Consider the following 12,025-nt stretch of genomic DNA (forward strand, 5'->3'; position numbering starts at 1 on the left):
TATGGGAGTCATGAATTTATAGAGGAGATATTTAAGTTTCTAAAGAGCAGATACAGTGTTTAAGTGTCATGATCTGAAGCAACTTCCCAAAGTTTTAACAGTGAAAAACTCTAGGTTACAACTTAAGTTAAAAGTAAAAACACTCCTGGAGTGCATTGATTGCCATCCCATGTAGGTTAGTAAAAACCACTGTCATCCATAAGACCATAAAATATAGCAGTAGAAGTAGGCCATTCGACCCATCAAGTCTGTGACACTATTCAACAAGATCGTGGCTAACCTTATAATCCTCAACTCTACTTTACTGCCTTTTCCCCATGCCTGTTGGTTCGTTTGCTGATTAAAAATTTATCTATGTCAGTCTTGAATATTTTTAACAACTCAGTCTTCGCATCTGTTAGTGGTAGAGAATTCCACAAATTCACTCGCCTTTAAGAGAAGGAATATATCCTCATATCTGTCTTAAATGGGCAATCCTTTACTTTGAGGTTATGCCTTCTGGTCCTAGACTCCCCCACAAAATCCAGCAATCCATTCTTGCAGTTTCAACAGAAATCAACATTGACACTTACTCGGGGCTATTATTATAACTAAGCCCATAATGCATGTTTGGCTGAATTGCAAAGGATCGAAACCACTGATTTTATCAGGGAGACCTGTAGTGGCATTTTGATTCCAGTTTTAAGAAGCTCTGAAAAGTTTGGCTTTATTTCATGTGGTTACTGAATATAGCTTACTTCTTTCTTTTTAGAACAGATGTTTAAATCCACTTGAGTAGATTTAAAATTGCTAAATGAATTTTGTGAATAAGAGTTTTTTTCTGTATAAAGAATGCATCAATGGGAACACTTTTTAAAATTTTTTTCAAATCCATGTGATTTCTCAGCTCTGCTCGTAGTAGACTAGTCATTAGTGACTACTGAAATTTTATGGGGCATGAGATGGCATGGAAATAAGAGTCAGTGCTATGGGTGGTGTGTGGAGATATGATAAAGATCTGGCCTGTCAGAAGTCACAGAGGGAGCATGATGTCTAAGGGATGAAGACTATAGGCTGACAGCCTTTCATAAAATTGGATAAAGCCTAAGAGAATTGAAGTGGACCCTCTAATCAGCCCAGTCCTGCATTTACCTCCTCTGTAGAAGCCACCAAACTTTCTTGGAGGCAGAAGGCACACCTCACATAAAGCCTCTGCCTCCCTCAGAGTGGAAATTGCTCGTGATGGACCTTTTATGTTAAGGTAGATCTAGTGAGTCAGCAAATTTTCTGGCGGAAAAAAATCTGGCCCTAAGATTTAGGCATCTGCAAACTCTGTCCAAACAGAAGGGGCAAACGAGGGAGGATTACATAAAAAAGAAAACTATGGGAGGCATGCAGATCTGAGGGGAATGCAATGGCAGTGTAGGGTACAAAGAATTTTTTAAAGTGACGATGAGAATTTTCAGTGGAGATACAGGGAGGTAGCGTAGATTAGTAATGGCCCGTTGACTCATCAGAGTAAGCAGGTTTCTGAAATCTTCGAAGAGCTCGGCTCTCAGTAAAACAACAAAATATTTTTGTGGCAGAGTTTGATACTGAGTGATATGTGGAATGGATCACAGTTAATTAGCAGTCCATTCAACTCAATTGCTCAATATTAAAATCTAATCCAGTTTAAAAAATGACCTGAAAACAAGGTCTTGTTACAAGGTAATGAAAAGACTGGAAGTGACAGACAACAAACACAATGAGAAAAGAGACTTCTTATCTTTGGGCATCAAATGAGATCAAATATGTGGCATGCTACATATGGCTCAGTATGTCAGAAGACCAATCATTACAGCACAAATATCACCTTAAGTAATTAGGAAATTATTCAGACAATTCTTTACTCCTTTGGATTCATGTTTACATTATCAAAATGATGTTTCCTTCAAAACTCCATTATATTTTATGAATCATTGAACTTCGGAGGAAGTTATTCCTGACTACCACTCCTGAAATTTTCTGCAGGGAGAAGCTAAATAAATGAAACATCAGGGAAGAGTGAAGGTCCCCAGTAAAACAAACACAATGTTAGGGACATTAATGATGACAGTTTAGGAGATAGACCACACTTCTATAATGGGGAGAAAGGGGAAGGCCATGAGGCCCTTGAGGATGATTGTCCAACAGAACAGGAGAAAGTGGCAAGGAACAATGAAGGTATATTTTGGATGCTGAAGAGCTGGGGGAGTGGGAGTTCTTCTGAGGAGGATGAGGACATTGAACAGGAGGAACATCCCCTTTATCATACTGGAATAGTGTAACACTGGGTGCAAGAAGTTAGATAGGACCTTACAGACACTTGCTTTCAATAGACAGTGATGAAATCTTTCATTGATTGCAAATTTGTTGTTGCTTGAAAGGCAACTGCTCCTGTTTAGTCAGAGAAGCAAATGAAGCTTTTATCAGTTGTTTCTTTCTTTGCTTTTTCTGTTGTTCAATAAAAGTTGATGCATTTAACTGTTTGAAAGTTTTCCAAAATGCGTTGTTCTCACTTTGAAAAATGACAGGAGGTTGTACTGTCATGGTCATTAGGGAAAGTGTAGTAAGCCCCTAGGCAGCATTCTAACATGGTATGGTGCCCAGGATGAGTGGTGTCATTTTTGTAACTGTAGTTACGCTGGAAGTTGATCGGACAGATAAAGATGTAATGTGGGAAGACATTTATGAATGTGAGCTTCTATTTCTATGTACTTTCAGAACCTATCCTTTTTCATTTCCCTCCACTGCCCATACTGTGAGGGGCTATTCATGGCTTGCCACCAATTGGTCTTGTGCATAGCTGGGCTTTAAATATGGAATCGGCAGTGGAAATCCCAGAAGGTCCCAGTAGTGGTAAGTACTTCTGTTGCTGTGGGTGCACGTTAGAGGAAGTGTGTGCCATAGGAGTATGCTGCATACATAGTAAGGTGAGCTGCAAAAAATTTCATGAGATAATTTGCCACAGCTCGTGAAGAGAAATCCGTTAGGAAACTTGCCAAAATTGACGCATAGCCTACTTTTTGTAAAACTTAACCCATTCTACTACTTTAATCTGTGTCCAAAGCGGAATTCTACTCACCACGTCCACACTTACAAACCAAATTTTCCCTTTGGGTCTTCTAGGTATAATTACACCAAATTACACTGTACAGTGCTGGTATTATCAATACAAATGACCAAAGTAATTTGAGAATACTTATTGAAATCAAACTAATTGAGCTGTATTTAGTAACTGTTCTGTGCATAAATATTCAAATTCTAATTGCAGTAAATAAAATTCTCTCTGCGATAAATTCGAAAACATTTATGTCAAAGCTGAGTTGCAACACATACATAACACTTAGATAATAAAATGTGAGGCTGGATGAACACAGCAGGCCCAGCAGCATCCCAGGAGCACAAAAGCTGACGTTTCGGGCCTAGACCCTTCATCAGAGAGGGGGAATGGGGTGAGGGTTCTGGAATAAATAGGGAGTGAGGGGGAGGCGGACCGAAGATGGAGAGAAAAGAAGATAGGTGGAGAGGAGAGTATAGGTGGGGAGGTAGGGAGGGGATAGGTCAGTCCAGGGAAGACAGACAGGTCAAGGAGGTGGGATGAGGTTAGTAGGTAGGAGATGGAGGTGCGGCTTGGGGTGGGAGGAAGGGATGGGTGAGAGGAAGAACAGGTTAGGGAGTCAGAGACAGGTTGGACTGGTTTTGGGATGCAGTGGGTGGAGGGGAAGAGCTGGGCTGGTTGTGTGGTGCAGTGGGGGGAGGGTCGAACTGGGCTGGTTTTGGGATGCGGTGGGGGAAGGGGAGATTTTGAAGCTGGAGAAGTCCACATTGATACCATTGGGCTGCAGGGTTCCCAAGCGGAATATGAGTTGCTGTTCCTGCAACCTTTGGGTGGCATCACTGTGGCACTGCAGGAGGCCCATGATGGACATGTCATCTAAAGAATGGGAGGGGGAGTGGAAATGGTTTGCGACTGGGAGGTGCAGTTGTTTATTGCGAACTGAGCAGAGGTGTTCTGCAAAGCGGTCCCCAAGCCTCCGCTTGGTTTCCCCAATGTAGAGGAAGCCACACCGGGTACAGTGGATGCAGTATACCACATTGGCAGATGTGCAGGTGAACCTCTGCTTAATATGGAAAGTCATCTTGAGGCCTGGGATAGGGGTGAGGGAGGAGGTGTGGGGGCAAGTGTAGCATTTCCTGCAGTTGCAGGGGAAGGTGCCGGGTGTGGTGGGGTTGGAGGGCAGTGTGGAGCGAACAAGGGAGTCACGGAGAGAGTGGTCTCTCCGGAAAGCAGGCAAGGGTGGGGATGGAAAATTGTCTTTGGTGGTGGGGTCGGATTGTAGATGGTGGAAGTGTCGGAGGATGATGCGTTGTATCCGGAGGTTGGTGGGGTGGTGTGTGAGAACGAGGGAGATCCTCTTTGGGCGGTTGTGGTGGGGGCGGGGTGTGAGAGATGTGTTGCGGGAGACGCGGTCAAGGGCGTTCTCGACCACTGTGGGGGGCAAGTTGTGGTCCTTGAAGAGCTTGGACATCTGGGATGTGCGGGAGTGGAATGCCTCATCGTGGGACTCCCACAGCTACCTAGAATACACCTCCTCCCACCCACCCTCCTGCAAAAATTCCATCCCCTATTCCCAATTCCTCCACCTCCGCCGCATCTGCTCCCACGATGAGGCATTCCACTCCCGCACATCCCAGATGTCCAAGTTCTTCAAGGACCGCATCCCTAAACCAGCCCAGTTCGTCCCCTCCCCCCACTGCACCACACAACCAGCCCAGCTCTTCCCCCCCACCCACTGCATCCCAAAACCAGTCCAACCTGTCTCTGACTCCCTAACCTGTTCTTCCTCTCACCCATCCCTTCCTCCCACCCCAAGCCACACCTCCATCTCCTACCTACTAACCTCATCCCACCTCCTTGACCTGTCCGTCTTCCCTGGACTGACCTATCCCCTCCCTACCTCCCCACCTATACTCTCCTCTCCACCTACCTTCTTTACTCTCCATCTTCGGTCCACCTCCCCCTCTCTCCCTATTTACTCTAGAACCCTCATCCCATCCCCCTCTCTGATGAAGGGTCTAGGCCCGAAACATCAGCTTTTGTGCTCCTGGGATGCTGCTGGGCCTGCTGTGTTCATCCAGCCTCACATTTTATTATCTTGGATTCTCCAGCATCTGCAGTTCCCATTATCACTCACACATACATAACACTTACCTTCTCTGAAATTGAAGTAGCTTTGTCCTGCAAGGCAATCTTTTCATTTTTCAACTCATGAATCAAGTCTTCTTTTCTACTTAACTGAACAAAAACATACTTATTCAATAACAATAGTAATTCTTCATCATGATGTGGCAAATGTAACAGTTTTTCTGTTTCCTTTGCTGCTTTTTAATGAAAACCTGTTGTAGCTTAAAAAACATGAATCCAAAAGTAAACTGAAATCCTTTAGTAGCTTTTACGGCCCTTATTTCTATTTACTTATCTTAATTTCTATTACCTCACCTGCTTTTTACTTAGCAGTACAATTATGCATTAAATAAGGAAACAATGTGAAAATTTGTTTTTAGTTTGATTTGATCAGAATATTTCACTTACAGTTCTTAGGATATGTATTTAATAAAAATCTAATCTTGGGGCATGGGCATTGCTAGTAAAACTGGCATTTATGGCCATCCTGCATGGCCCTTGTATACATCATAGTGTGCCTTCCTCTTGAACCACTTCAGTGCTTGCAGTGAGGATGCTTCTGCAATGCTGTTAGATTGGTAGCTCTCAGACCCTGAACCAATTTCATGAAAGGACCATCATGTCCAAAGTCAAATGGTGTGTGCAGTTTGGAGGGAACTCTGTTGTTAAAATCCCTGTGGAGACCAATAATGCTTACAAATAAATTAAAACTTCTGATTAATAGCTGAACAGGTGAGATGATAGGTATTCATATTGTAAGATATTTAAGTAATAAATACATTTAAAGCACTCAAGTTCTTCTGTAGGATGTTTATACTTGAATGCACAGAAAATACCTTTTTAACACAACTGAAAAGAACATACTTCACTGGCAGGTTTCACTGTCCTTTAAGCAGATATTTAACTTTTTTGAAAATCAGTCAACAGCGATTCTTAGGCCCCATGTTTTTTCCTTCCTAACCTGAAAATGTTTAACTCCATGAATGTCTCTCATGCTGCAAGTTTTTATATAGACTTCTCCCTCTAAGTAAAGCTAAGCAAATCTTCTAACTTATTTTAACTCGTCACATATTTAGTATTTTTAATCTTAGCAGGAGTCATCACCTGCATTACTGCACTGTGAATCATAGAGGGTTTTGACTACCACTGCTCTCTCTCTCTCTGTCTCTCTCTCCCTGTCTTGGATGCTGGATGACTAATTGCATCTGGGAGCTTTCAGCAATATCCTAACAATATCCTTTGCCTCAGGATCCTCTGTCTACAACTTGATATAGACCGGTAGGCAATGGCTGTGAGTGCCTATCTTCTGATGCTTGATGCTATAGATGAATACAAAGAATGCTTCTACTTCACCTGGCACCATACTCACCAACGTTCTAAGGATGATAAAATTATCCTTCTTGGAGCCTTCAATGCCAGTGTTGGAAAGGATGCCTAAGGCTGGAAAGGAACCACTAGAAAGGAAGGAGTCAGGAATTGCAAAACCAATGGGATTCTGCTGCTCACCAGCTATGTGGAACACCAACTGGAGATCATCAACACACTGTTTCACCAAAAAGCCAAATTCAAGACTTCTTAGAGGCATCCACAATCCAAGCACTGGCATACGATTGGCTATATCACTGTTTTATCCCAAGACCCAAAGGATTTCCCCATTACCACAATGACCAGTGCAGACAGCTGCTGGACAGACCACGGGCTCATCCACTCCACAATGTCCATGGAATGCTACCAAAACCAGCTGAACATGAAGGAATAATTCAGACAAAAGCTCAACATTGAATGGCTTCAAGAACCAAGTAGACTAGCGAATACCACCATGTCTTCATCAAAATCTCTAAAGAGTTCATCTCATGCTATGAAGAAACCATCAAGACCAGAAAACACCAAGACTAGATCAATGAGAATGATCAAATCATTCAAGACCTCATCCACAAGAGAAAGAAAGCTCTCTGTGCTAAGCAAAACAACATCACTAGTGAGGCAAGGAGCAGAAATAAACAAGCATCAAAGACAGAGTTACAATGAAGAAGAAAGGAAATCAAGAACAAATGGTGAATTGAGAAAGCTAAGGAGCTGAAACTCTTTGCTGCCAAGCAGGACTCCAGGAGTTTCTTCAGTGCCAACAAAGCAATATTCAGATCCAACACCCTTGGCATCAAACCAGTATGAAGTAAGGCTGGAAACCTTTTTGAGAGACTGGGTAAACAACAGCCTCCAATGAAGAGATCATTTCAAAGAACTCTGAAACAGCGAAATTCTTCAACTTCCCATCAAAGATGATCTTGGGCTCCCACTGAGTGTGGCAGAGATTGAAGCCTCCATTTAGACAGATGGATAATGGAAAAGCTGCAGGAATAGATGGGATTCGAGAGAAGATTTTCAAACTAGAAGGGCAGAGCTCACTCATCAACCCCATCACCTGCTCTTGAAAATCTGGGACAAAGAAGAAATCCTAAGGATGCTACTATTATCATTGTCTTTAAGAAAGATGACAAAGTTGACAGTGGGAGCTACCAAAGAATCTCTCTACTCTCTACAGCAGCAATATCATTGCCTGAATCCTTGCTAGGCGCCTCCTATCAGTGTCAGGATATCCTTCCTGAGAATCACTTGGTTTCTGATCAAACTATGGAACTAGGACATGATATTCACTGCTCAGCAACTCCAAGAGAAATGTTGGGAACAACATCAACCTCTCTATATGGCCTTCATCAATCTGACAAAGCTTTTGACTCAGCCAGTTAGGAAGTGCTCTAGCAGACGCCATCAAAGATTGACTCTCCAGTGAAATTCATTTACATTCTCTGCTTCCTCCGTGACAAGATGTCAGCAATGGCCCTCCTTGATGGTTATGTGACAAAATTCTTTGAGGTCCAGATAGAGGTCAAGCAGGAATTTGTTATTGCTCCTCCTCGTAACCCTAACCCTAACCCTTTTCTCCACCTTCATCATCAGCATGCTGCACCACGTCAATCAAGAACAAGCTTTCCAGCATTGTGGATATCAAGTACAGGATGGATGGAAAACTTTTCAACCCCAGCCGGTTGAAATCCAACAGTCAAGTGACACAACCCCGCCTGTGAGACTTCAGTTTACGGATGACAATGTCATCTCTGCTGTCTCAGAAAAGAATCATTAAGCCTTGCTTAATGTCTTTGTGGAAGCACAATGGAGAATTGGTCTCAACCTCAACCCCATGAAGTTTTAGATCTTTTACTAACCCACAGCAGGTCAAGTTGAGATCTACTCCTCCATTAAGATCAATGGAGAAGTGCTCCAAAATGTGGAACATTTCCCTTACCTGGGGAAAGCTGACATCAATGCAGAGATTCAACAGTGCACCCAATCGATGAGCGCCTGTAATCAGATGTTTCTGGGAGGTGGAATGGGTCCTAGGGCTTGAGATTGCTATCATTCCTCTCTCCAGGTCCTTTTCCATATTAACCCTTGTCACCACATATTCTTAAAGAATTGTGTCCTTTCATACAGGAGTTTCCTTCAAGTCTATTTCTTCTGAAAGATGGTCCCCTAATGCCTATGATTAAGAATCTTCAAGGGCCATGAAATCTGTGCTTATACCAAGATTCCATAAGGCAGTCATCCTTTCGACTATTTTATATGGCTCCAAAATGTGGACTACATATAGATGGCACTTCAAGACCCCTGAAATGTACCATCAACGCTACCTGAGATGGGAAGACAGGCATTCTAACAACGGTGTTCTTGAAGCAGCTAATAGCACCAACATTGAGGCCATGATCATCTGAAACAAACTCTGCTCAGCCAACCATGTGTTGAGGACGTCTGAGCTGTCTGCTAAAGATCCTCTTTACCCAGCTCAAGGAAGGCACTCAAACAGGAAGAGAACAAAAGAAGCATTTCAACGACCTTGTGAAGGCTTCCTTCAAGAAATGAAACTTAGATGTCAATGCATGGGGGACCATCTTTCAGAAGAAATAGACTTGAAGGAAACTCCTGTATGAAAGGACACAATTCTTTGAGAATATGTGGTGACAAGGGGTAATATGGAAAAGGAACTGGAGAGAGGAATGATAGCAATCTCAAGGCCTAGGACCCATTCCACCTCTCAGAAACACCAGATTAATGTGTGGTCAGCGATGTGGCTCAATGCTCAGGCTCATCAACCATGCAAGGATCCACAGAATTCACAGCCAGTGACATAGAATTTCCTAGATGGGCAATCATACTCAATAGTAAGTTATTACCACAATGACAGAGGCCCAAAACATAATAATCTTAGAAACTGTTTAAGTGTGATTTCATTTGCCAACTATCATAGAAGCACAAGGAAGAGAATGAGACACATAGCTATCCATTTGAAAAAAATGACTGCTGTCTTGGAGCGCAGTTCACAGGTTTGTGTCATGCTGTCACAGAAGCCTTGATGTTATGTTAGAATATCACATAGACAGCAAGTACTATTGTATATTACATGGTGGTTGGAAGGGATGGGTTGCTGATCAAGTATCTGGGATATTATCAAACTCCCGGAAATGCATAAATTCAAGTATGTGGAATGTATTAAATTACAATCCTGATATGTTTTTCTAGCTTCCTTTCAGCAATCGATGAGCTACTTGCAACAGGATAGCAAGCTACTGACCTGCTGTCATAACTAGAATATTTATGTAGCTGATTCAGGTAAGCTTCTGAACAACTGTGATTCCCACAGATATTGTTAGTACAGAAATTCACAGGAGCATGGTGATAGCAACACCATCAACTGTTAAAGGAAGGTGATGTACTCAGAAAGGTTTATTTGATTCAATGCCAGTTTCAGGTGTGTAGTTTAAATGCCTGTGGGGATCCCTAACCAACCAGTGGCACTCCTCTTCAATGGAGTGAGCTTGCATAAGCCATTGCTACATTGGACCCTGGTACCTGATGAATACGTGTAAAATGGACACAGCATGATGAAATTTCTAAATCAAAGACTCCTGTCAGTGACAGTGTAAGAGCTAAGGAATATTGTTTGTGGAGGCAGTGTAGGAAGGAGACAAGGGAATGAATTATTATGGAAACAATGAGAGCCATAGGACATGTACAAAATTATTCAAAAATAATGTTTTTATAGTGCATAGTTCAGACAACCAGACATCTCAAAGTGTATTACAGCTAATGGAGTACTTTTGAAGCATTAAGACTCAGAAATGTAGCACTCAATTGTACACAGCAAATTCTAGAAACAGCAGATGATATATTTGCTGTGATGTTGACTGACGATGTTGGCATGGACATGGTGGACTGCAGTTACTCTGTGAAAAGCTCTCTGAATCTTATATGTTCAGTAACATTATCTTTCATTTTTCTGAACACTAATGCCTATAGGCCTTACTTAACTTTTGCTCAATAATATCACCCCTTCAACCCAGGAATCAAACTAGTGAATCTTCTCAGGACTGTTTCCAATGTATCAACATCCATCCTAAAGAAATCAGATTAAAACCGTACTCAAGGTGAGTTTCACTGTTGCCATAAAATGCTGTAATAAGACTTCCTCAAATCTTACACTCTGTCCCCCTTGCACTTCAGGCCAGCATTCCATTTCCTTCTACGTTGCTTGTTATACCTACATGCTAATCTTCTTATTGTTCTTCACAAGAATACCCACATTCCTCTGAACTACAGTAACTGTCATTTCCTTCCTCCCAATTAATAATTTCTCAGACACATCTTCTAAGGGGCCAATGTTTAGATGTTCTTCTTTATCTACTTGCACAAGCTTTAATTTTTTTCATGTTTTATAATTTTATTCTTACGTTGGATTTTTCCCCTTTGTCATGACAATTAATCATCTGCAGTTGGTTCTAATATTTTCTTGATCTTTTAGGGGTTGCACAATAGCTCAGTGGTTTGCACTGTTACCCCATAGTACCAGGGACCTGGGTTCAATCTCACTGTCAAGTGACTGTCTGTGTGGAGTTTGCAAGTTCTCCCTGTGGCTGCATGGGCTTCCTCCCACAGTTCTCCCTGTGTCTGCATGCGTTTCCTCCGACAGTCCAAAGATGTGCAGGTTAGGAGGATTTGCCCTGTTAAATTGCCAAGTGCATCTAGGGAAGCCTAGGAAAGGTGGATTAACCATGGGAAATGCAGGTGGGTGGGATGTTCATTGGAGAATTGGTGCGGACCTGTTGGACTGAATGGCCTGTTTTCACACTGGAGGGATTCTATGGTGATTTTGGCCTCTTGCAAACCTTAGCAGCACTGCATGTGTTTTATTTCAATTGATACTATTTTTAACTTCTTTAATTAGCCACAGATGGTTCATCCTTCTTGTGGATCCTTTCTTTCTCAATGAAATGTATCCTGGTTGAGAGACATGAAATATTTCTTTAAATTTCTGTTACTGCTTCCCTACCATTTTATGTTTTGCTATGAGGACTCCTTAAGTTTAATATTGCTTGGAAGACTTACGTTCTGAATGATTGTGGGAAAAGATTAATTTATTTCAAGATTAATAGAAAAAACTTTGGAGTGGACTCTTTAAAAGAGGGTCTAGTTCTGGATTGTCTCAGAAGAAACATCCTTTCCACATACAATCAGTCAAGAAATTGAGAACTTCATATCTTTCAATCAAGTTGCCTCTTAATCTTCTAAATCCCAGCAGATACAAGCCTAGTCTGCTTAACCTTTCCTCAAAAGTTGACCTACCCATTCCAGGTAGTGGTCTAGTAAATCTTCGTTGAACTGCATTGAAAGTTTGCTGTGGTCACTGGTGCTTTTTTTCAAAATAAAGCTTTCTGTAAATCACATGGGTTGTAACAATTACTTGTTTTGCTGCAGACCCTAGCCAGGGCTACTTTAAACAGCATC

The 12,025-nt window shown here is 42.0% G+C and overlaps 1 protein-coding gene across 1 annotated transcript in view; it reads right to left on the reverse strand.

Annotated features, from left to right (window-relative positions):
• The window catches only part of LOC125459774 (golgin subfamily A member 4), a 709,733-nt gene that overhangs the window by 260,195 nt on the left and 437,513 nt on the right, over positions 1 to 12,025 (reverse strand). Inside the window, exon 17 of the mRNA XM_048546606.2 lies at positions 5,216 to 5,299. Coding sequence (XP_048402563.2) covers positions 5,216 to 5,299 — 84 coding nt within the window. The remainder of the gene's footprint in view (positions 1 to 5,215; positions 5,300 to 12,025) is intronic.

The sequence above is a fragment of the Stegostoma tigrinum genome, chromosome 16 (assembly GCF_030684315.1).
Source record: "Stegostoma tigrinum isolate sSteTig4 chromosome 16, sSteTig4.hap1, whole genome shotgun sequence".
Taxonomy (NCBI): Eukaryota; Metazoa; Chordata; class Chondrichthyes; order Orectolobiformes; family Stegostomatidae; genus Stegostoma; species Stegostoma tigrinum.